General features: G+C 39.8%; 1 protein-coding gene across 3 annotated transcripts in view; it reads left to right on the top strand.

Annotated features, from left to right (window-relative positions):
* The window catches only part of TMEM255B (transmembrane protein 255B), a 120,420-nt gene that overhangs the window by 23,916 nt on the left and 69,656 nt on the right, over positions 1 to 26,848 (top strand). For all 3 annotated transcript variants that reach the window (XR_004644032.1, XM_034758109.1, XM_034758108.1), the window contains exon 4: positions 21,022 to 21,111. Coding sequence is in view for 2 of the 3 variants with exons in the window: in XM_034758109.1 (XP_034614000.1) it covers positions 21,022 to 21,111 (90 nt within the window). In the remaining variant the exon portion in view is untranslated. The remainder of the gene's footprint in view (positions 1 to 21,021; positions 21,112 to 26,848) is intronic.

The raw sequence follows: 26,848 nt of genomic DNA, 5'->3' as shown, positions 1-26,848 counted from the left end.
CATTATCCATGGTTTGTTGGCACCATATATATGAGTTAGAGATTGTAATATAAATTAATTGCATAAGCTGGAAACAAATAAGGAGACAACCTGTTTAAGGATGCTGATAGTGTCTGAGCTCAAATATGGCTTTTTAAAATTTGTGAGATATACCCTAAAAATGATGCGATAAACCAGTGAAGGGCATAATACCTAAGCAACTTATTCCCTGGAAGCACCTTCCTTGTTGACTTCTTGGTCCCTATTAATTTTTCCCAGTGTAGGGTTATAAGCACTTTTTTCCCCAGAGCAGGGCCGTAACCATGGCAGAGTGAGCGGGGCAGCTGCCAAGGGAGCAAAGCTGCAGGGATGGAAAAATGAGATGGCAGGGCTCAGGCCAGTGGTGATGTCAGGCTGCCTGGGGTCGCCGCTTACCTGCTGTCCTGTTTTCAGTTTAGGGAAATATGTTCACCCTCTGACAAAAAACAAACCAAAACATTAGGGGGTGCAAATATGCTCGCCTTGGGCGTAAAATGCCTAGTGGTGGTGCTTTCCCAGAGTGGCTTTAAATGCTACAGAACCAAGTAGCTATTGCCCTAATGTGGCCTTTCTGCAACTGTTTGCTGATGGTTGCATCTTTCCATCTTCCAGTTGTTAAGTGTCTGTTAGGTTTCCCCTTTCATACTGTTGAGGAGATGGCACATCCTTGCTGATAGCTTTGCATATTTTTGAATTTAGATTCTTGTTACTGGGTCAGCAGATGTTTGGACTGTCATGTGTTTGCAGCACTGGAAGACGTGGGGTGGAATCCTTTGCACTGGTTGCCTCTCTTGGCAGGAGGAGGATGAGTCAGCTTTCTGACTTCACTTCTGTACTTGTTTGAAGTGTCGTCTGAGGGTGGTTTGTTGATATAGGGGCCTAGAGATTTGCGTAGCAGGAAACAGGAATGTTCTGGGTCAAAGGAAGGTATAGGGGTAAGTAGAGGGGAAAAAATGAAATCTTTTGGTGAAGGCTCAATTAAGTCCTGGTACCTTTCCCACCTTCCTTTGCTACCATGCACCAGGATAATCGTCTCCTTCTGAGTATGCATTGCGACAAGAAAAAGGCCAATCTGGCAGTTATCAGTGGTGGAAAGGTGCTGAGGTGGAAAGAGGGATAGCCAATAAGAAAAGAACCTTCCACAATAAAGGCAAGTGAAATTTTATATTTTATTGCTGCCATCAGTGTGAAATACTGTACAGACAGTAATAAACTCAAGGTAAATGAAAGTCTGTGTTATTAACTTTCTTTCAATCAGCTAAAATGTTGAGACATTTTGTTTTTACACAGTACTCCTATATTTCAAGACTTCAGCATTGACTAGAATATTTCTGGGTTGATACACAATTTTTTTTTGATATTTAAACTTTAAGGTGCAGATATTTCAAGTAATTTTATCGGTGTATAACATCTGAGAATATTAAAGTCATACTTAATGGATATTTCAGAATTTCAGGATCCCCATTCTGTTCTGCTTGATAAACAATATTATTAAACGTGCATCTTATCTGAATCCTATTCTCCTAGAACTGGAAGGGACCTTGAAGGTCATCGAGTCCAGCCCCCTGCCTTCATTACCAGGACCAAGTACTGATTTGATTTGCCCCAGATCCCTAAGTGGACCCCTCAAGGATTGAACTCACAACCCTGGGTTTAGCAGGCCAATGCTCAAACCACTGAGCTACCCCTCTTGGGATTGGATTGGTAATGTCTCTTATTTTGGACTCAGAGTAGCTATATTCCTCTTACCTTCATAGAGAACAAAATTATGTTTAATATTTTATGATGTGTGATCTAATGGCAAGAGCATAGATCAGGATCTAGGAGAATTGCTTTCTGCTCACAGCTGTGTCATTGAGGACACTCTATGACCTTGGGCAAGTCAACTGACCACTTCGTGGCTGTTCTCCATTGGTCAGAGGGATGCTATGAGGCTTGCTTAATTAATGTTTGTAAAGTGTTTTGAGATCTTGGAAGTTCATGGACTCAAAGGCATAAGTAAATGCTTACACTCGCCTTCTGTCATTCATATTGTGAATCTGCTCTTCTCTGTTCTCTACATATTTTCCTGTGGATCAAAGTTTAGATTGTATGTCAGACGTGAGCCTGATCTATACGTAAACATTTTACTGGCATACCTATGTCAGTTAGGGGAGTGATTGATTGATTTATTATTATTTATTTTATTTTATTCTGATATAGCTATGCCAGCAAAGGCTCTAGCACAGATAAAGTTATACCAGCTCAAAAGTACTTTTGTCGATATGGCTTATTTTGCTTGCCAAATTGGAATAAGCTATACCTTCAGAAGCATTTTTTTGCGAGTATAACTGTGTCTACACTAGGAGGGTTGAACCAGTTATAGATTTACTGGGGAAAAGCTTTTAAGTGTAGGTAAGGCCCTAGTGACCCTTACATTCCACCATCATGGCAATTCTCTTGCTTCCTCTCTCTGCCATCTTATGTACAGTACATAGGTCTCTAAGAACAGATTATTTCTCTCAAAGCTGTTGTTTGTCTATCTGTCTGCAGATCCAGAGACTGTATTTGCCATGGGAATTTTCAGCACTCCTGAAAATTTAAATACAGCTCCACCAGGGTAGCAATGGTACAAGTGTAACCCTTCTGCCAGTTGAACTGGGCAGCAAGAATGGCTAGGTTCAATATCTAGGGGTGCCTTTTCAACAATATAACACAGAACTGGCTCAGCTTCCCCCCACCCCCCAAGTAACCTGGAAAAATTACACGCTACCCTGTGGGCGCCTCTAAGAGGCAATACTTCTCCTCTCGCAAGCACAGAATCCAAGGTGGAAAAAGTTTTTTCTTTAATAAAAGTAACCTAGCATTAATCAGGGAAAACAGCACAAGCAGGATTCATAAACATAAAAAGCAAGGAGCAAAACACCCACCCCTGAGTACACTGGGCCATGTCTTTTGCCTCAGGTTCTTGAATCCAACACCAAAGTTCTTGTAATGTGCTTCCTCCCCCACCCCGCCCCGCCCATAACACCCCACTCACAGTTGTTGTCCCTGGTCAGTAAAGACCCAGAGTTCAGAGGTGCATCTGCATGAATTCTCCACCCATCATGGCAGTGGGGGAAGGGATAAAAGACACCTTGCTCACTCTGCCATCCAGCCACCTGCTCGCCGCTCCCATCAGTCATCTTCTGCTGCCACCTGCCTCTCTGCTGGGACCTCTGTAGGTCAGCCCCTTAGTGATTGTCAGCTTTTAGTGATTTTTAGCTCTCATCAGGCTGGGCAGAAACACTGTCCTACCATAAGTGATTTCAGCACTTAAAATAACAAAAGGCTCCTAATGAAGCCTATTTAGCTCTGAACAGTGGGGAGGAACAGGTTAAACCAGACTGGGGACCCTTAGGGAGTGTCCACACCTCCTGGCTGGTACACTTGTCCCCACCTCTCTCTGCTTTCATGGGGTCTGGCATTTGAGTCCCTGGCTTAACGACGTCTTTTCAGCTGAGGGTGACCACCTCATTTGGGACAGGTTAAGTACAGTTCTGCTCCCCTTTACTCATACAGTAAAGACAACAACACTGATAACAGCATTTCACTACCCCTGCATTCAGTACTAAAGTGATTTGAAACCCAACACCAGCCAAAGTTGATCACTTGGAGCTACACAACTCCTGTCTGCTAGATACCTATATAGAGTAGGTGTGTTCATGTAAATGCAGTATACTCCTGAAGTCTTTCCCCTCCCCAACTAGCTGTCAGGGGAGAGTTCATTCAGAACCTGTTTACACAAGCACTAGGGCAGTCCAGGCATAGATATTTTCACTACTGCTTTTTACTGGCCAGCACCTGTTCTACAGTCATGTTTTCACTATTACTACCAACAGGTACCAGGTCAACATGGGAAGTGCTGAAAATTTAGTGCAGACAAGGCCAGTAAGACTGCAGTGCACTGTTTTGCATTTTGAGGGCTTCTTTTGCAACCACAAGAGCTTTAATTTTCTTTTGTAAATGAATATTTAAATTATGTAGAAATTAGGGGCTAAAAGAGAAGGACATCATCACTTACCTCCTTCATACCAGTTCAGTTTAACCCTTGAGGATTAGCACTAGTCTTTGGAGCTGAAGTCTAAGACAATTGCAATGCAGTGTAAATCCTTATATCCTTAATTGAGTAGATGAGCCTCGGAGTATGGTCCCTGAAAAGTTAAGTTCTGTGCTTTTAGAAATAACAGGACTAATTGTATATTAGGATTTTTTTTCACAATGTTTTCTTATGCTGTTTATGGAATGACAGCAGTGGGTACTTTACTGTCCCAGGATTGAAAACAAAAGTAAACTTTATAACCTGTGAAATGTGTTTGTGGAACAGTAAAGAAATTGATTACTGTGCCCAGCAAATGCAAGTTAGAGGATAAACACAGCACTAGAAATTAATCCATGTGTTTGTGTGGGTGGCGTGCATTTAGTATTTACACTAACAGATGTGTGTATTTTGAGACATCAGTGGAGTCAGTCTGAAAGACAGTTTTGCAGGTTAACAGATCCATTATAGGTTTTTCTGCTGTTAAAACAATATTGGATGTAATAATTTCGATCAGTTTAAAATTTCACCTTTTTTTACCAGGAAATGCAAAACCTTTACAACATCCAACATGCCACTTATTTCATTTGTATTGTTCTCTTTTATTGCTCTGAACAGAAACTCTAGTTAAAGCAATAAAATGCACTTTTCACATTTTAATCAATAAAGGAGCATCTGTGAATGGAAGTTCCTGGCTGGTCTCTGTAATGCCATAGCTGTTGATCTGCAGACCTAAATACATTTTTTTTTTAATTTTTATCGTCTTTCCTTTACTACTGTAGTTACTTTTTGCTTCTTGTTTATATTTCTGGTACCCTCCCATCCTATAATAATTCTTAAACAAATGTGTTTTGTTGATGGTCACCAAGGGAGTTTTAGCAGTTCTAAGTGCCCAGTAGGCTGCTGCTTGCTAATACTGGCTCCTGAATCCTAAATGTTTCTCCAGTCCAGAAAGTCACTTGGTCTTCTTTCCTTTCACAGCATGATGCTCTTATTTTCCTCTCCACATACTTTAATAAATAAATAAAATGCCTAGTTTAATCACAAAAGTCAAACAGTATTAAGGAGAAAAAGATTATGTAACTTTCTTTAATATGAGTACTGAGGCAGGACTGCTTTTAATTCTAGATAATGTTGACATTTATTTCTGTTTAATTTATTTTTATTCTTAAAGTGTATTTACTATATAACCAAAATATTTTAATACAAAAATGAAGCATAAAATAGAAAAGTGAACAGTATAGCATAAACTCATTCTGGGTGTGATATTCCACACAATGTTGAGACACTCTGGAGAGGCTCTGACAGTAGCAAACAGGGCTATTATAGGTATTGCAATCTGAGACCCAAGATTGGGTTTATTAATGAATTACAGTATATTGAAGGGACAAATAACAAAAGAAAAGAAGAATTGAATAGTTGCTGGCTTGGCAACTATAGAAATCTTCTCAGAAAGGTTTAGCAAAGAAATAGGATGGTATAGTAGCTGCTGCAACAGTCTTGCTTTAGCAGTATGTTTCTCTATTCTGAGATTTGCAAACCATCTTTCTGTCTATCTCTGGTGGGGCCCATCCCTATGACATCTAGGGTATAGAACACAACACTTTTTCCAATGAGCATTTTAAACAATTCTCACTTCCAGCAGATGAAGCCATATGAGTTTGTGTATTCCTTTGTTTGCCCTAGAATGAAGGCAATCATAGCTCAATAGTCAGAAAGACATATCTAGAAGGAGAATTTCCTTAGTCTTTTTATGAGCAAATTATTGAGCATCTCCATCAGATATAAGTAAAATCCCCTCTGCCTCTATGCTTGAGGGACAAGCAGAATTCTGCAAAGAAGGCAGAAGTGTTCAATAAATATTTCTGTTCTGTATTTGGGAAAAACAGATTATGATGATGTAAGGTATACACAAAAGGGAGTGCTATGATCATACATTGATAACTGAAGTTTTCACAGTGGTTGAACTTTTTGGACACCCTCCTCACACACGCACATTGTGTTCCCCACAGGTTCTAATTTCTAGACATTCCTTACCCTTGCTGTCTGGTGGTGGTGTGGTATCAAGGCAGACGTTTTAGTTTGAGCCTTCTTTCATATAGACCTCTGAGTCTCTCTCTGCTCTGCATTACAGCTGTGACAGATAATTGTATGCTTTAAAGGATTCTAAAACATTTATTGCCTAAATGTAATATGGTGTAAAGGGCTACAAATATGAGGTTGTGGGGAAAAAAGTTGCAGTTTGTTGTTTTACTCTGTGTTTGGCCAGTCTTTGAACACTATGTAATATAAAGGAGCAGAAAAGCTTAATGTTAACAGTGGAATTGGTCCCGTGCTAGGTGGAAATGGTAGAATTCTCAACAATAATGTAGAAAAGGCAGAAGTGTTCAATAAATATTGCTGTTTTGCCTTTGGGAAAAAAACAGATGATCATATTCAATGATGATACAACTCTTTCCATTCCACTAGTATCTCTGGAGGATGTTAAACAGCAGCAACGGAAGTTAGACATTTTAAAATAATCAGGTCCAGATAACTTACATCCAAGAGTTTTAAGAGCTGTTGATTAATGTCGATTTTCAGTAAGTCTTGGAGCACTGGGGAAGTTCCAGAAGATTGGAAGAAAGCTAACATTGTGCCAATGTTTAAATAGGGTAAATGGAGTGAACCAGGTAATTATAGGCCTGTCTAGTCTGACATTGATCCCAGCCAAGATTATGGAGCAGTTGATACAGGACTTGATTAATAAAGAATTAAAGGGGGAGGAGTAATATAACTAGTGCCAATCAACATGGTTTTATGGAAAACAGATCCTGTCAAACTAATCTGGGTTTTTTTTGTTTTTTTTTTTTAAAGAAATTACAAGTTTGGTTAATAAAGATAATAGTGCTAATGTAATATACCTAAACTTCTGTAAAGTGTTTGACTTTGTACTGCACAACATTTTGATTTAAAAAAAAAAAACTAGAACAATATACAGTTAACAAGACATACATTAAATGGGTTAAAAGCTGACTAACTGATAGGTCTCAAAATTAAGTTGTAAATGCGGAATCTTCATTGAGAAAGTTTTTAGTGAGGTACCACAGAGATTGGTTCTTGGCCCTACACTACTTTAATGTTTTTATCAATGATCTGGAAGAAACCATAAATCATCACTCACAGTTTGCAAATGATCCCAAAATTTGGGGAGTGATAAATAATGAAGAGGACAGGTCACTGGTACAGAGCAATCTGGATCACTTGATAAACTGGGTACAAGTAAACAATATGCATTTTACTACAGCTAAGTGTAAGCTAAGTATATACCTCTAGGAACAAAGAATGTGCTTTTTGAGTCTTTAAGTAATTATTCTGAAAAAGATTTGGGAATCATGGTGGATAATCAACTGAACATAATGTTCCAGTGTGACACTATGTCCAAAAGGCTAATGTCATCTTTGGATGCATAAACAGGGGAATCTCAAGTAGGAATAGAGAGTTTATTTTACTTCTGTATTTGGCAGTGGTTCAACCACTGCAGAAATACTGTGTCCAGTTCTGGTGTTCACAATTCAACAAGTGTGTTGATAAGTTAGAACTTCAGAGGAGGCGGCTCTTGTGCTCAAAATGGTCAGAACAATGCTAAAATACAGAGAGAAGGGGAAGGAGAATAAAGAGAGAGAAGGTATATGATGTAAACTGGAACAAGCCCATGGAGAATTTTAAAAACCAGGACAATCTTGAACTGAATTCCTGGGAGGTAGTATGGTTGTTTATTAAGAGCTGCTGTAAGTGTGTGTGTGAAGGGCATAGAGAAGGGAGTTACAATTTTTAAGATACTAGGTGCAGACAGAAGTTGGAGCAGATGGAGAGTTCAAGATGACGGACTGTGGAAGCAAGCAAGATGCATAAATCATAGAGGAAGGTGAAGGGAATGAAGATGTGTTTGAGGATGCTTCTCTTTAAGAAAAGAACTTCTTTATTTGAAGCATTTAGCTGAAGGAAACTGAATTGAAGCCCCACATTTCCTTATTCAAAAGAAGCAGAGTGTCAAAAGATATCTACAGCAGAATATCTTCAGCACAACAGTGGTAAGTCTAAAGTTAAAAAAAGAGAGGCTGAGAGGGCCGAGGAGAAAAGCGCAAAGGGCACTGGTGGAACCCCCCCATGTAAGCAGAAGAGGAGCCATTCCCAGATAGAGAGACCCTTAAGAATAGAACCATGACAAGAAGGAACTAGATATGCCTGCATAGCTATGTAAGTCCAGGGAAGGCTGTGCTGAAATGAAGCCGAAAGAGGCAATATCAGTGGAAAGAGGAAGACTTTAATGCCTCTGGAGAATGGTTTCTCTGCTATTGTCAGAATGAAACCTAGACTGAAGTCAGTCAGTGATACTGCTATGCAAGAGATGAATGGAGAGATGAAAGAAGGCTTCTTTTAAGAGCACTTGAAAATAGCAATGGTCAGATGCATGCCTGTGTAATTGCCTAATTTGCATATGCAGGTAGAGTTTGCAAGCCCAATGGAAGCTGCATCAAGTATGTTAAGCCCCAAATTCGATTTATCATAACATAATCTGATGGTGAATAATCTTCCTTCACTCTCCCATCACCAATAATTTAGAAAACAAAATACAGCCTCTGTGTCTGTTTATATAGAGCTGGTAATACTTTATGTACTGCTCTGGCAGAAGACAGATCATAAGTTGACTAACAAACAATACCCAGCACTTTGCAAACATCATTGATGATGCTGGTATAAAAACAGAGAAGTAAATGAAGCAGAACCACACTGGCTTGTACTCCATAATAAATAATAGTCTTAGCAGTTATATAGTACTTTACATCTTCAAATTGCTCTATAAACACTGGCTAAACTTCAAAATGCCCCACTGAGGTAGGTAATGAAGAAACTGCTTACAGGCCAGGGCTGGCTCCAGCTTTTTTGCCACCTCAAGCTGCGGGGGGGTGGGGGGGCGGGGACGGGACACAGATTGAGCTACTGCCGAAGAGGAAGAGACGGAGTGAAGAACCCACCGCCGAATTGCCGCTGAAGGCTAAAGCGGAGCGCTTGAGCTGCCGCCGGACATGCCGCCCCAATAACGGATGGAGTGCCACCCCTTTCTATTGGCCGCCCCAGGCACCTGCTTCCTTTGCTGATGCCTGGAGCCGGCCCTGTTACAGGTAGTCACTCCCAGAGGCATTATTAGCATTAAATTTTTGCATATAGTGCCACAGGTGTGCATGGCACTTTACATAACTAGTAAAGATACAGTCCCTGTCGCAAAGAATTGGCAATGCCTCTGCGAATGTTGGAGGTAAGCAGGCGTGAGTATCCTTTGCTGTCCCCTTTTATAACGTGTTACCCACTCTGCTGGCTCAGTTCTCCTAGCCAGTGCAGCTGGAGGGTTGATATTATTGCCCACTCTTGATCCTCATCTCCTGACCCCAGGGTTAGATGTTCCAGACGGTGCTAGACTCCCATTGTCATTATGTGGGAGTGTAGCTCTGAGTGGAAATTGTTGCCACTGAATAAGTGTCTGAGAAAGTTGACTGGTTTCTATCAGTATCACTGGAGGGAAAAAAGTAGAGATAAATAAGAACATGCTTTAGTGTCTAAAAAGAACCCTTGTATATCGTGCCTCTGACTATTGAGCCTGCCAGCGTGTGCAATATTATGAAAGGCATTTTCTGAGGGGAAAATGTAGTCCATAATATGAAAGAGGATTAAATTATTTTTTTCATCCAGCAAAATAATTGATACCTCTGGTGTGGCTCTTGATGTCCATTCCCCACACTTTAGTTTATCTAAGCAGTTGTGCATTTTGATTCATGTAAGTTTTCTCAAGATTTCTCCTGGGAGTTCTTCCGTGTCTCTGTTATTTCCATTGGGATTTTTCTGTCACTGTTTTGCCTAATTATTCCTGACATTTTACCAAACAGTGGACTTCTTCACAGAGAGGAAAACAAAAGTGTCCCTTGACCCCAAAGAACAAAATAGTGCAAACCAAAAGCCAGTCTTCATCATTTATTCATTGTAACTAAAAACTATGTTTTATTTTTGTAGTCACCGAGATTCAAACATAAAAGCTATAGAGGAAAAGCTGTAACTGGAAGAATGGTATAGTTTGTAAGTGAAAAATTTCTTTCCTATATATATTTTATAGTTTACATACTCAACAAACAAATTAAACAATATTAACATTTTTTTGTTATTACATTTTCCTCTGAAAGAAGGTATTGGACCAGATCCTCATCTGATGTAAATTGATTTAACTCCACTGGAACTAGAATTATACATTTACGTTATTACATATGTTTCTAATTACATCACTGTAGCACTTGTAATAATACTTGGCGTTTTTGTGCTTTATGGGTCAGTCTCTTCTCTTAGTTACACTACTGTACATCTAAACAACTTCATTAACTTTGATGGAGTCACTCAGATTTACACTAGGAAAATCAAAAGCAGAATTTGGTCCTACATTTGCAAAGTTCTTTACAAATATTTAACTTCTTATCCACACAACATCTTTGTGAGGCCAGCATTATTATCCTCATTTTGCAGATGCGAAAACTGAGGTAAATGGACATGCCCAAAGCCACACATAATGTCAGTGGTGGAGCCAAAACCAGAGCTCAGGACATCGTGCCTCCCAATCCTATGCTTTTTGGCTCCAGACAATACTATCGCTCTCATGCAATTGTTTCGCTTTCTGGTTCTGCAGATATAAAAGAAATGGCAGAACCCGGAGCGGGATGGAAGGGAGTACAGCTTTCTCTGATGGGCTTTGATTATTTGCATCTTTGTAAACTTCCTCCTCCTCATAGTTCAAGGCAACTACACATGTATTTCCCCTCAGTGGTTCAGCAAAGGCACCCACTTCCAGTCTTGCAGCTGCCCTATTGTTACCTGTCTTGTGTGGAGACCTGCGCCTCTCCTTTCTGATTGAGGTATTTCCAGGCTGAACAGTTCCTTGCCTTCTCTGTGTATCTCCCAGCAGAGACAGGTTGCCCAAGGACTTCTGCTAGCTTTCTCTTCAGAGGCTGGTGTCGGAGAGATTGTCAACAATTATAAGATACCATGCAGTTCTTCCTATGCAAACGTATTTTATTCTTAAGTTAAAAAGAATTACAGATAATACATATTACAAACAATAAAAGGATCTACACATATGCTAAGAAGCTTTGGATTCTGGCCGGCCCGGTCATTCTGACCCTTCCTTAGGTTTGGGGCCTTCCATGGAGCAGAGGTGTTGTCCGTTTACCTCTTTGGGGGGGGTGGGAGGCACTTCTTTTTAGATATTACAACCTGAGTGAATTTACCTACTCACCCCCTCCTGTTCTCCTATTTGCCCTTCCCATGCAAATACATACATTTCCCCAATAACACATACACAATTGCATTCTTAATACAATGGACTCCAAAGATTTTAAAACTTATTCAATAAGGTTTAAGTTCATTCAGGATATTGCAGATAATTGTCAGTCTGTCACAACCATGATAAGACATTTCTTTGTTTTCAATATCCCTAACTGACTCAGCTCCACTCTTTCAAATGTCATGTTAATCCAATATCCTAAACTCCTAAAACACTCAAGAAAATATTCAGAGTCAGGGAAGTGGAAGGAAGTCCTCAGGTTTTTAAGATACCAGTTACCTTGCAAAGTGCTTTTCATAGAGATATGAGCTACCTCTTCTGTGACGCTGGTGTGCCATTTGCTGAGGTGCAAAGCTATTGGATCTGATTCTCCGTTGCCTTATACGTGATGTAGCCAGACCTTTAAGCAAAATGAGTGTAAAATGCTACCAAATCAAAATAGTAGGTAGTGTTTCTACACCCACTTCATCCTCAGATTGAACAGAGGTGAATGACTAATCAAACTGCCAGATAGTGGGGAACCAAGCCCATTATGTTCGTACAAACTTGTTTCATTGCCTAAACTTCTAAAAATACTTTGCACTTACATGACACTTTTCATTTAAGTATCTGAAAGCTCTTTTGAAAAGTGAGTGTTATTTCCAGGTCATAGATGGAGAAATTAAGGCACCAAAAGGGTAAAGGAGTTGCCAAAGCAGACATACTGTGATGATGTTGGCAAGAAGAGCCAGCTCTCCTGACTCCATCACCTTATCTGATGGTTAGACACTCTTGCCTACCAATTTGTTCTAGCCATATCATAAATAGGTTTTTAGGGTCTAGCTAAGCCAGATTTGCCTGTGTTGCTTCCAGGTATGTCCTCCTTTGAATCAGCTAAATAATATTAATTGTGCCATTATGCAAGTGGCCAAGAATGCTCCCCCAGTTGTGCCATTCAGAAGGCCATGTAGATTTTCTTTTGGAGAGGGCTGAATGCATTTTTCAATATGTAATGTTTAAATTTGAAAGTTGAAATCGGTACTGAAAGTCCCATATTTAGTTACGCAGGACGTTCCTTAAGGTAAAAGCATGTGCTGATACAGCTGAGTTCTTATCTTCACAAATTATAGTTTTCTACCTCTGGTTCTTTCAGTTCCCAGTGCTGTAATTTAACATAATAGTATTTGGATTTTTTTCCCCTCCCTGATCTGGAGGCCAGTCTAAGAAACAAACCCACAGGCACTGGATGAACAACCACAAAATTCTTTCATCATTAGAAATTCCGGTAATTGTACTCGGTATTACAACTAGAATTGACATTAATGAATAATGAAGCTCCAGCACATGACATAATCATATCTCCTGTGGTCTGACAGCTCTCGAGCAAAGTCTCCATTACAGCAATGCTATTACTGAAGAACCGACCTTTGGAAAGAATGGGCTGACAGGCCATAAATTGTGAGGCACATTACCTAGTGCAGCGATAAGCCTCCTTAATAACCCAAGAGTGAGCACTGGTATAAAAGTCTGGCCTGTTTAAATTCTCTCCATAGAGGCAGAGCAATGGTTTCAGTTAATGATGGTGGCAAAAGCTGCTGTTGTGAAGAAGTCTGTGCAAAAGAGGAGGCAGAGGCCCCAAATCAGAGTACGTTAATTAACAATTGAAGATATATTTTTTTTTCTATCTGACAACACAGGTGGCTCTTTACTGGTAGCAGCACCTCAAGCAGAATGCAATGAGTTTTATTCTCTTAGTTTTACAGGTTATTAATCTATGTCCCTGTTTAGTTGCCATAGTAACAGATGCAGTTCCTGGTGAGGATTGTGCCAGGTATTGAAAGTCCTTGTATGTTGTGGATGGTGATATAGTATGCAACCGGTTTGTAAACTTCTGTTTTTACGGTATTAACCGGTGAGCTGAAAAAGTGCAATGAACTTATTTGACTACATCTTCAGCACTAAACTTAGAGATGCATGGAAATATAAGTAGTAAAAGCTCCACAGAACCAAACTATACATCTGATAAGTTAGTTTTAGGGACAGCTACAACAGATTGCCTCCTGTAGTTCTTTGTTAAATGTGTTTGCTGTGCCCAATTTGACTATGTAAAGTGCTTTGAAAACCTGTGGTGTAACACATATGCAGCTATTTCAGTGCCTTCTCCTTTCAGACCAAAAGGCATCAGATGACAGTGTTTCTCAATTTACATTGATGCAGATAATTGTGACTCTGCCTCTACTTGGGGGGGGAAAAACAGGGAGATTTGATGAGGAGCACAGTACATAGACGCCAGACCCTGTTCAATGCAAAAGCAACCATTTACCATGAGTAAAATGTTCTTGTTAGATATAATGTTACTTACGTCTTATGCAGTAATGATTTAGAAAACAAAAAATCCATATATTTTCTAGAGATTGAGCGGCTTAGCCTAAAAGCAGAGGGTGATGTATCTTGAGAAGCATCCAGCACTCACAAGTGATTATAACAACAATCTTAATTTAGATATTGTCTTTGAGTAAAGACAAGGAATGGTTGATTCAGAACCATGAAGGAGCCAGGTACATATCAGAGCCACAATCTTGAGCCTAGCAGGACTTACAGGGCTGGACTTTTCCCTGAAGGCAGACGGTGGGGTACCAGCATGTAACAAAATCATACACTGAGGTAGTTTATTCATACCGAGAGGCACTACACATTGATCTAAAATATGAAAGTTATGTCAGCAGAGGCAAACTTTTAAGGTTCAGAATTTGGGTGCACTTTATAAAAGTCTCCAAAACTTGTAAAGCACCCTCTCATGCCAAAACATGCTACTCCCCATTACCTTCTGCCCCACTACAGGCTATTCATCTTTCTCACTGAACAGGCCCACTCACTACCACCCCCTGTCTTGAGCTGCCATTGTGAAGAGACCCAATGGTCTTATATACCCTTCTATGTGTGTAGGGGGGAACCAACTGGCTTGGCCAAACTTTCTAGAATTTTATAGCCTGTCTTTCCAAAGTTTAACTTCAACTAGCTTTCATTCGTCCAGCTGCTAATTTCATTCAGGCATTGGGAAACCTGTATGCTGATGGCTTTTGCATTTGACCTGAACCCTAGATAAAACTGGATATTGTCTGCGGGCTGATTTTAAGCCCGAGGTAGGACAAAATCTCTCCTAGCGATTTTATATAAATGGCTAGGGGAGAGTATTGAGTCCTGTGGAACTCCACAGATTAGACCTTTTGAGATATGTCAGCAGTTGTCTTTTGCAACCCTTTGGGTGCAATCAATAGTAAGTATCAAAGCCAGCTCAGTGGTCTTCCAGTCACCTGCCAGGTGTTTAAGAGGGGTGAACAATCTCATTAGTTAGACTTCATGGTCAATGGCATTGCATGTTATTGAGAGATGGAGGAGTATGTGCATGGGTTCGAGATTGGCCCATTGCATTCTAGGGTATCTCACATCGCACGAGTGTTAGCCATGTCTGCAATGGTGAGCAGGAAGGAAACATTTCAGGTTCTGCTGCTTCCAGAGAGGCAGAGTTGGGGCAACATGGTGACCACTTGTGCCCCTCGTAGTCAGGTAGGCTGAAGAGAAGGCCCAGCACTCTTATTGATTGCACAAGAACTCAGAGTTGACAGTATCCAAAACTTCAAAAATGGGTGTTCAAAATTTGGGACTACTTTGATGTTGTCTATTGAGTAAGTCATGCACACCCCGTGTGCTATATGACTAATAAGACACGAGATTTCTAATACGGATAGAGTCTTACACAGTGAAACCGACGCATCTGTTTTCTTAGAACACAACTGTTCACTAATCTACCCTTTCTTTAGCTTTTCCCATTTTAGTATTTTATATTTCAGCTGTTTATATTTCAGTGGGGCTAGTCATGATAGTGGACTCTCTATGCAGTAGTAAATGCTTGCAGGACTGTTTGATACAGAGCGCTAGTCCGGTCCTTTTTTCAAAAATATCTCTGTTTAAACAGCTGATTTATGTTTTTCTTTTGATTATTCACTTAAGACAGTTTTCACTGTCTATTAATTGACTGTACATGTTTCCCCTGGAAACAACCAAATTATTGTATTCTGTACCAGTGCCAATAATATGTTCCAATAATAATAGAGGTGGAAAAGTTCAGTTGCATAGCAATATAACAGTTAAAGCAGGTATTTTTACTGAATCAATGTTAAAAGGAATTCTTATTAATAAAGAAGAACTTACCATATAAAACATGATAGCCAATATTAAGATGTATATGAGATTCTGTCATTGATCTGAACCTGTTATTTTTTTTTAAATCGACCCCTATTTTTCACTGGCTGCCACTTAGTAAAATTGTCCATTACAGTTTATTTACTACTGCTCTTCTTTCCCTGTCAATGACCAACAGTTGGAATGTTCAGTAATATAACAACTCTAGCAGTCATACCAGTCATAAGAATAAGCTTTTGAATTTACAAGTTTTCTTCACTTTGCTGTCTTAGCTGCATTTTTTGTGAAGTATCTCATTTTGTAGTTTGATTTTTGTCTCTCACTAAGAAAAATAGAGTTGGAGAGACAATATTAGTCTGTAATTTTATTTTAAGATATTCTTTGTTCTGTTTTCTTTCTGTTTCTTTTAATCTTTTTTGTATCTGGAGATATTTTACATAAATTTTGAATGAACCAAAAGAACCAGCTGAAGTAAGGCCTCATTCTGTCATCTTCACTCACACCACATATTACCTTACTCCACAAGTTGTTGTATTAATTTCAGTAGGAGATCACTCAGAGTAAGGGAGGGAGTCACAAAGGTGTATAGATGCCTAACTCCCTCCCTGTTTTGTTTTAATGGGAGTTAGGTGCCTAAGTAAGAATGCTACCCTAAATTACTATTCAATATGAGTAAGGGTGGCAGAATCTAGACCAGAGTCAATCTTTTTGAATCCATGAAAGTGTTTGCATGGGTAAATGATCATTAACGTGAAGGAGGGCTGCAGAATTAACCCCACAATTTTTTACAAAACCAGTTTACTGTGTACCTTTATGTAGGCATTTCTTATAGATGAACTCAGTATTGGAATTCTGAAGCTGAAAGTTAGCAAAATCTTGTTAGATGATTTAAGTGATTCTCGTGAGGGGAAAACATTGATTTTGGAGTGTAAATCATCAATAAGTTGCTCATGTGTGAAATAGGAAAGGCAACTCTGGGTCAGGTTCCAGTAATTCATTCTCAGCTCAGATAGGCAATTTGGTAGCACTCGGATGAATACACTAATTATTTGAGTGACTGCTATGGCTTGAAAAACAAGATAGAGATATCTTGGAGCTTCATATAGATTGGCTTGATTTAGGGTTTTTGTATGTCCACTGTCTTTCAGATAAAGAGACCATAAGTCTTAGCAACTTTACTTACACTGTGACAGCACAGTCCAACATCCCATAAGTAACTAGAATAAACTTTAATGATAGCTCTGTGTGCATGCAGAGATGAAAGGATATATTAAAAAAGCACCCATGAATAATGTCATTTGAAAGACATGGGCCATATTGTGCCATCAGTTTTTAAGCAGAATTTCTATTGATTTCATTGAGGTATTTTATTTCAAAGTGGGTGGTACAATATTACCCCATATGTATATATCACATGATGCAGGATTGCAAGATCATAATTTGGTACTGTCACACTATCAGTTTTTCTGCTTGAAGACATTGATGTCCACCAATGTTGCTGTAGTTATGGGATGTGAAGTTTTAAAGTCTAACTTCACTCTTTCAGGGCTTCATAATGAATATGTAGTGATTTGCTCTAGGGTAAAACATGGTACTCTATGTAAGGCATCAGCTAGAGGGAAATTATTATGAAATTATAGGTGTTCAAAAAGCCAATAATTTACTTTTATTCACTTGTGTTAATCCAAAACAGCTTCTTTGTTAAAATTCTAATTGTATGCGCTGTATTCAGTGTTATTCTTCAGGATGAAAAGCTTTGTATAAATATTAGATAATAATTAAAAATGAATATTTGTATATGATTAATTGATTGTGAACTGTTTTGTTTTTAAATTAAAGCGCCAAGTTACATGAGTGATTTATTACAGCATCATATTGCCTCTATATAAATCCATGGTACGCTCACATCTTGAATACTGTGTGCAGATGTTGTCGCCCCCCATCTCAAAAAAAAAAAAAAATATTGGACTTGGAAAAGGTTCAGAAAAGGACAACAAAAATGATTAGGGGTATGGAACGGCTGTTGTATGAGGAGAGATTAATAAGACTGGGACTTTTCAGCTTGGAAAAGAGACAACAAAGGGGGAGGCAGAATATGATCGAGGTCTATAAAATCATGACTGGTGTGGAGAAAGTAAATAAGGAAGTGTTATTTACTCCTCATAACACAAGAACTAGGGGCCACCAAATGAAATTAATAGGCAGCAGGTTTAAAACAAACAAGAAGTATTTTTTCACACAACACACAGTCAACCTGTGGAACTCCTTGCCAGAGGGTGTTGTGAAGGCCAAGACTATAAAAGGGTTCAAAAAAGGACTAGATAAATTCATGGAGGATAGGTCTATCAATAGCTATTAGCCAGGATGGGCAGGGATGAGGTCCCTAGCCTCTGTTTGCCAGAAACTGGGAATGGGCAACAGGGGATGGATCACTTGATGATTACCTGTTCTGTTCATTCCCTCTGGGGCACCTGGCATTGGCCACTGTTGGAAGACAGGATACTGGGATAGATGGACCTGTGGGCTGACTCAGTATGGCTGTTCTTATGTTCTTAAGATGGATGGATCAAAACAAAGAAGTCTGTCTTTCCCAGTGAATGTTTGTTTATTGTGGTTATCAGGATTTCCAAAGAGTCCAGAAGAGAGAAGGATGGTACAGAGGGAGCAGGAAGGGAGTATGGAATATGCCATAAAACCATTTAGGAACAGAAAGAAAGTACAGGGAAAGTGGGAAAGTCTACATAAGGTCTGCACAAACTGGCTTTCTGCCCAGCATGGCTTAAACGATAGCATAGGCCAGTCAATTTGGTTTGGGAGAAGGCTTCTGTCTAGTTTGTCAAATTCAGGGAATGAGTCACCTCAATCTTAAATGGAATTGATGCGTGTCTGCCTAAAAATCTGCTACTACACAAGGATGTGCTATAAGATTCTCTACCTACCCACCCACTGGCTTAAATTTTTAAAATAAGTCAATATGTATTAACATAACGACAGTGACAGAATATGATGGAGAATAATGGCTCTTCAGCAAGCAAATAACATATTTAAAAATAAAGGCTTAAACAGAAATAAAGAGGGCCAAATTTTTCAAATGGGTCTTTGATGCCATGCCAGCAAATTTTCTGTGTGTGTATTTTGAAATTCAAATATGAGGCTTGTGCATGCAAATGAATGTATTATATGGAATGTGTGAGTGCCGTTTTAGGGGCCAGTTTGATAATTCAGACCTGGATTTTTCTTGGGTACATCATGTGCTTTTAAAGGAGAAATTACTGTCAATATAGCAAATAACAGACATTTTCAAAATTCTCTAATGGAACTTTCAGAGTAGCAGCTGTGTTAGTCTGTATCTGCAGAAAGAACAGGAATACTTGTGGCACCTTAGAGACTAACAAATTTATTTGAGCATAAGCTTTCGTGGGCTACAGCCCTCTTCTTCGGATGCATAGAATGGAACACACAGAAAATATTTATACATACAGAGAACATGAAAAGGTGGAAGTAGCCATACCAAATGTAAGAGACCAATCAATTGAGATGACCCAACTAAAACCTCTCCAGCGCATCATCAAAGATCTGCAACCTATCCTGAAAGATGATCCCTCACTCTCACAGATCTTGGGAGACAGACCAGTCCTCGCTTACAGACAGCCCCTCCAACTTGAAGCAAATACTCACCAGCAACCGCACACCATACAACATAAACACTAACCCATCCTTGTAACAAAGCCCGATGCCAACTCTGTCCACATATCTATTCAAGTGACACCATCATAGGACCTAACCACATCAGCCATACCATCAGGGGCTCATTCACCTGCACATCTACCAACGTGATATATGCCATCATGTGCCAGCAATGCCCTTCTGCCATATACATTGGCCAAACCGGACAGTCTCTATGCAAANCGTAGCTTAGATCTACTTACCGCGGGGTCCACGCTACGTGATGTCGATAGGAGACGCTCTCCCATCTACTCCCCTTATTCTTCTCAATTTGGTGGAGGACAGGGGTCCATGGGAGAGCAATCAGCGGTCGATTTAGCAGGTCTTCACTAGATCCGCTAAATCAACCGCCGATGCATCAATCGCCGCACGTCAATCCCCCAGTAAGTGTAGACAACCCCTAAGGATCTGTATAGCGTCACCTGCCTCCTGCAGTTACTGGCACCAGCTCCTGTAAAGGGAGAGTTGGTCTCTGTTGGAGTCAATGTGGGGGAGAGCTCATATTAAATAATAAAATAAACCTTAAACCTCCCCCACTGCACCTTAGGAATAAAGGTTCTGATCCTGCAAAGACTTATGCAAATGCTTAAGTTTATATTCTGTGAGAAGCCCTGTTGCGATCAGTGGGACTCCTCTCAGTACATAGAGGTAAATAGGTTCAGCGTCAAGGTGAGAAGATTGTCGGGGCAAATAATTATTTAAGGTATATTAATTAACTTAGATGGCTTAAAGGTTGAAAGGGCACCTGTAAGTGTACAAACTGCCAGAGCTCCTTTTCTTATACTCTGTTTCCCTGCCACTCCAGCACTTCTTACCAACCATTGATACATCACTTTGTCTACTGTTCTTAGCTACATTTCCATTATTGTAGCTGATGAGTATTATGATATACTGTGAATGATGTGCTATAACATTTAATTGTAGCGTACTAGGGCATTTCAAAGTTGGGATATTTTGATGGTATTTCTACTTTGTTTTGATTTAAATAAATAAAATGCTTCACTTAATGTATTCAGAACATCTTAAATGTTGGGAAATGTTTAAACAAACTCCAGAGGAAATGAGGTGATTCCAGGCAGTTTTGGAAAATCTTATAAACAATGTGGAGGAGCTAAACATGGAATATAACTTTAGTCCTTGGATTTTTCTAAGGGAAAAAGAATAAATAAACCGGTTGGGATAGCAAAAGCTTTCTTACAGTTGACGGATGTGCATTTGGCTGTTATTAGCTTGTTGCAAGGTTCTTATTTGTGCGCGTGAATTGCTGCTGCTGTAGCAATACTTTACAGATTTATATGAGCCAATGGGGAAGTGGCTTTTGTCTTTGCCATGCACCCTACAGAGACCACTGCTGGTTTATTTGATACACTTGATTTAGGAGAAATCACCATTGCATGTAATAGCTCTTGCAGTTTTTTTTAATTTTTAATGGAAAGATTTAAGCTTTTCCAACAAACCGGGTTTTATATCACTTCAGCGGTACTGGTAGCTGCAGGAATTTCTGCCTTGTTGCCTTGTGCCACCGGTATTCTCACTGAATTGGTGGCAAACTAAGTGATTACATTTGATGACACAAGTGAAACGTCTCGTTCTAGTTTGCCAAAGCAATTTGTTTTATAATTGTGTCTCAAGAATTGCATTGAACAAGTTGTTAAATCCTCTTTTCTCTTTCTAGTTGGTAGCATCCATCGTATTTATCAGCTTTGGAGTGGTAGCAGCATTCTGTTGTGCAATAGTTGATGGAGTCTTTGCAGCACGACATATAGTAAGTATGGTCCTTAATATTTTTTCTTTTGGTTCAGAATGCTCATGGCACTTCCAGTAGGAAATATTTTTTTCCAGGTTATGATAAGCGATGTTTTAGTTACTTGGTAGCCCTTCTAGTTCGAGAAATGATTTATTCATTGACGATTATGCCATTCCTGTTGGCAGAAAACGAATAGGAAACCCCAATCAATGTCAAAACTTAGAGATGTTGCCAAGAATATGTTCATGTCTATGTGAGTTTCAGCTACTGAGGAAAAGGTAAATGATACAATGACAGGAGCTCACAGACTAGTGCCTGCTTAGGAAAGTGAGGATATTTCAGGCTCCCCCAAAAGCTTTATTTCATTATTCAGAACTCCAGACATACAGAAGCTCTGAGCATGGCCAGTCAAGATGTGGAAAGCTCCAGATTCATATTGTTCAGGGTACATATTGTTCAAAGCAGTCACACTACACCATGCACAGCACAGGGGTAGCTTTGCCCCAGGCCCTTTCAAGAAAGGGAGTGGGGTACAACAAAGGAAGAGAGATCGTTTTGATGGAAAAGAACATAGAGAGATGGTAAGGCTATGGTTAGCGGTAGAGAGGATGGAAAGTTGTCTGAGGACTCCTACCAAGTGACAAACAACCCCAACCTGACCATCTCCCACCTGCCTAATGCTCCACCCACCAGAGTGACAAGCATTTTCAGTCTATCTTCCAAAAGCCCCATGCAGCCCCTTGTTCCTCACTCTGCAATGACCTTATCCTCCTTCCAACCAAAAAAACCTCTCAACTGTTTACTTCACTAGTCCATTTATTTGATTATTAAGTCCTAGAACATTTATTATTTGTGTTACTGTAGCATCTGGAAGCCCCCGTCATAGACCAGGATCTCATTGTGCTAGGTGCTGTACAAACACAAAGCAAAAAGATAATCCCTGCCCCAAAGAACTTACAATCTAAGAATAAAACAAAAGACTGTCTATGGACGCAGACAGAGATTTGAATGTGGGGTGATTTGAATATCCCAGCTCACATTCAGATTTTTATCAATCCTGTTTCTTTTTCCTTTGTATTTTTTTAATTCCCTTAAAAACAAGGAAATCAAGTGCAGAAATCTACATTAATGCATCCTTTTGATTAAGATTTTATGTGCATAAATGTCAAGAATGCAAAGTTAAATTTTTAACAGAATTGTAACTCAGATATATTGCACACAACATAACATATTGACTAAAATACACACATCACACACACTGCTACAAAATTTTATGGGCTTGATTTTCCTCAGACTTACACTGGTGTGACTTAGTTGATGGGGTTCCTGATGTGTAGTGGCAGAGCAAGTGGACTCTAGGACCAGGATGCTTTTTCTTTGTTTTGGAGGGGAAAATAATGACAATGTGGAGACTACAGCTGGGTGAATTTTTTTTTTTTTTTTTTTTTTTTTTTTCCTGAATCTTCTTTTTCTGACAAATGCAGATTTGGGTCCACTGAAACATTTAGTGAACTCGGGTCCATTCTGGTGGATTGTTTTGGTCGGAAAGAAAAAATTTGGAAACATTTGAAATAGTTTGCTTTGACATGTTTCAGTTTTTCACCAAACCGAGGAGGAGATGGTGGCAGTAACTCCTTTATACTCAATAGCCCAAGGCACTTACCTGGGATGTGGTTTGAATACCACATTTGCTCTGGAGTAGGGACTTGAACCCAAATCTCTCATTCCAGGTGAGTGCCTAACCACTGGGTATTCTGGGATGGGTTTCTGTCTCTTCTGTTGAAGCTGTTCTATTTTGTATAAATAATTTAAATTTTTATTGGAGCAGGGACTGGAACCTGGCTGTCCTCCCCACAGGTGAATGCCATGAGCACGGGCTATAGAGCCATTCATTCTCTCTCTCTGTCTCTCTCTCTGGTTATTACTAAAAATAAAAATTGCACTTGGAGAGGAAGAGGAACTTTAACGATTTGTTACTTTAAAAAAATTGTTTTGTGGTTATTACATGATCTGGTTTAATCTTCTCTTGTGGCTGGTAGGTTTTATATTTCAGCTGTACAGAACCCCTAGTATCTCAGCTGAAGGTGATTTGTATTTATTAATTATTAATTATGATTTTATTATTATAAATATGTGATAAGCTTTCAGTCTGCTCTGAGCAATGAGGCCGCATACTGTTGTGTTTTTCTGGAGTTGCCTAGGAAATATTGTAACTCTAGGATTCATAGTCTCCCTCCTGGTTTCCTTACTGCTTTGGAGAAGTAGTAAAGTGCTCCAGGTCAATATCAGGTGCAGCATGCAGTTACTGATGCATCAGGACAGCTATGCTGACCTGTGAGTTGTAGAGGGGAAGGCTGTCCTCCCATCTCTTGTTCAGTCTGGGAACGTAGACGCTGTGCAGAGTGTGCTTCCCCTCTTGCCCTGTGAATGGTCGTGTTGGTTGCTGGCACAAGGAAGCACTTTATACCTGGTTACTCCCATGTGTCTGTGTACAGGACAGAACAGGGGCTGGCCTAAATTGACCATCAGTTCAGTTTTTTGTGACCCCTTTGTCCTTCCTTATATTTTTGGCTCTATCCTACTTATGGTGTGGCTTCTTTATCATATCTGATTTCTTTGCAAATCGTTCAGAGGAATAATGCTGCTGTTAATATAAATATCATGTATGGAGTGAGATCTACAAATATGTTAATGGGGCAGATTTGTAAAATCTGTCAATAGGAATAGTGTAGAATTCAATTTATCAGCACCATGGTATCCGAGAACCTTTTTAGTATGGTAAGATGTGTATTTTTATGATTCATTCCCTGACTCAACCCTCACATTGAACAAGTGATCATTGTGTATGTATCCAAAAGCGTGTGCAACCCATCAAGATATTAAAGGGTTAGACAAAGAATGTCACCTTTTCTGATGCGTAGTATTGCATCTGAGGGCACTGTGTAGGCAAAATCTCAAACACAGAGACAAATAACAGCCCTTTAATATTTCTAGGCACTTGCTTAGTCATTCTTCACTCTCTTGCCTTTCAGCTCCCTGCTCTTACTTTACATATCTGCTCCAGAAACTACATTTATCCCTTATCCTGAGCAAATAGTAATATCATGTTAGTATATGGGTGTACACTCATATCTGAAGAAAAATGTCTCAAGTAATACCCACCACTTATATTTTTCCCAGAGTACAAATATCTGCATGCCTCTTTCTGTCATGGCATGCCCCTGGAGTGGCCTTATTCATACAGGGCTGTGAAGTTGAAAGGGGAGTTCTGGGGCTAGACATTCAAAGGCTTATCACAATGCAATTTCAAGACACAAGGGTGTTGCATTGCCCCAAAGAGAAGGCCCATTGCAGTCTTGGATGTAGTTCACAATCCAGCAGGTCAGTGACTAAGCCAATTAAGTTGCAGTTGTCATCTGCTCAGTGCTGGAGACTTAACAGTGCAGGACAAAATACAGACATTTGTCCTTGAGATTTACTCTAAAATGAAACAAGGCAAATTCAGGCCTAGCACACGGGCCTTTGGGTAAATCAACAGAGTTTACACTGTTTATCTATTGACACGGAGTCTGAGTTTGATCCATTCATCTTTCTCCAATAGTACAGTACAAAGACTTATTTAGCAATATTGCTGGAAAATTAGAGATCATGCAAAACTTATAGTCACCATCCAACTTATTCCATTCTTAGTTGCCTAACGGAGAAGTGCAAGAACTTAATAAGGGAGGGTGAAATAAGGTGACTGCTCACCTAAATTTACTGACCACCAAACGGGTGGAGGGTGAGTTGCTGCTCACTCCTATGTTGTCTCATGAACTAGTTAGTGCATATCGAAGGAAGGCGTATCATATAGCCCACCTTTGTCGCTGTTGTGTTAATAATTCTTTACCTTGCCCCATTTTACCTATATAATTTCTTCTTGACGGGGCTGGTAACAGTGTTTTAATTCCATTCCCTCACAGGATATTGTCAGTAGCTCTCATACTGTACCTGTATCACGCTGCTCACTAATATCTGAGATGTGGTTTGGCTGCTACCATTTAGGAATCATTTTATGGATTTTTGGTCCAAGCTGCCTTCTCTGCAAGGAGAAGCCAAAATCCTGGCCTACATAGAGGATTGCTGTTCTGTGGCATTGTTCCCTTTCCCCTCCCCAAATGTTCCTCCAGGGATCCATGGGTGTGGAGGAAGCTGGGCTTTGGGAGACAGGGGTCAGGGCAGGTAAGACGGCCAGTCTATGTAGCTCTTTACTCATCCCCCTCCAACTTGTGAGGATTCCAACTTAAGTTTAATGAAGCTTTTGTAGAACTTGACTGGTTAATGCAGACATCTGTCTGGAGGAGGGGTCTGGGGCTGGTAGAGGAGTCCCTGGCAGCATGGTTCCAAGAGGGAGAAAGGCACTAGTTGAATCCAGGAAGGCAGTTTAGAGAGGTACAGGGTTTCCACACAGATGGCCTTTATCTCCATCGAGATCTTCTGGTTAGGCCGGCTGAATCCCTTTCCAGTTCCATATAGAGGGGTTGCAGCACAGAACGCACAATGAAGCCACAGGAGGGAGCGCCACAAGCAGAAACCTGGCATTTCCAGTCACCTATGCAGGAATGAGCTGGCAGAAAGTTAGGGCTTTCAAACCATTTTTTTTAAATGATCTAAAATTGTGAAACAATATGAGTATGAGAGCTGTAGGGGCATGAGTGTGGGGAAGGGTAGAATTAAGATGATAAAGTAGCCTGGTTCAGAACGCCAACAAATACAACACAACCCTTTACACCAATTAAAAATAAGAAACGTCCCTTATTTGTCTTTCATTCGTGACTTCATTAAAGTAGCAAGAGATGGAAACAAGGCAAATAAATCACCACATTATAATCCTTGTCAGTTCTTGCCTGCTTCTGAATGTTGAGGCTTTTTTTTTTTTTAAAAGCCCGGTTTCTCTTGTTTTTATAATGCTGTGGATGAAATCATAAAGTACTTTCTCTGTTTTTTCTTTTTCTTAAAAGACATAAAATTGACAAAATCCTGCTTAGAAGGGGATATTCTTCAGAAAAGATATATTTAAATTATTTAAGACTCATTTAAAAAACACTTCCCTTAATAGAAAGCTCTGGAGCAAAGCACTTATAAAATTAAAGACACTGAAGTAAAAGTAGCTTGATTTAAAGTGGCACTAGCTCATTTGAGAAATAATAGTGTAGATGTAATTTACTGTGTAAGGTTCATTTCAGCACTAATCCATTCAACTGCACTCTTCACCTTAAAAAAAGAAAAGAAAAGAAAAAAAACCTAGAATCAAATAAAACAAATCAAAGCTACAAGTAATGTGCAGAGATGTTATTTCAGAAAAATATGGAGACTACAGGAATCCATTATCTGCAAATCATGTTTGCTTGAGACATGTTGTTACCTAGCAGTAGACTAGAGCGCTGATTCTGCAAACATCAGAACATAAGAACTGTCATTCTGGGTCAGACCAATGGTCTATCTAGCCCAGTAACCAGTCTCTGACAGTGGCCAGTACCAGAGCTTCAGGGTGAGTGTACAAAACAGGGCAGTTTGAATGATCCACCACAGATTTCCCCTCCTGGCTTCTGGCAGTCAGAGGTTTAGGTCACCCCAAGCATCCCTGACTATCGTGGCTATCCTCCATGAACTGATCTGGCTCTTTTTTGAGCCAGTTATACTTTTGGTCATCACAATGAGTTCCCCAGGTTAATTGTGTGCTGTGTGAAGAAGAACCTCCTCTTATTTGTATTAA

This window comes from Trachemys scripta, chromosome 1 (assembly GCF_013100865.1).
Source record: "Trachemys scripta elegans isolate TJP31775 chromosome 1, CAS_Tse_1.0, whole genome shotgun sequence".
Lineage (NCBI taxonomy): Eukaryota > Metazoa > Chordata > Testudines > Emydidae > Trachemys > Trachemys scripta.
Note: the sequence above shows the minus strand (reverse complement) of the source record. Positions and strands in the feature narration are given on the sequence as shown.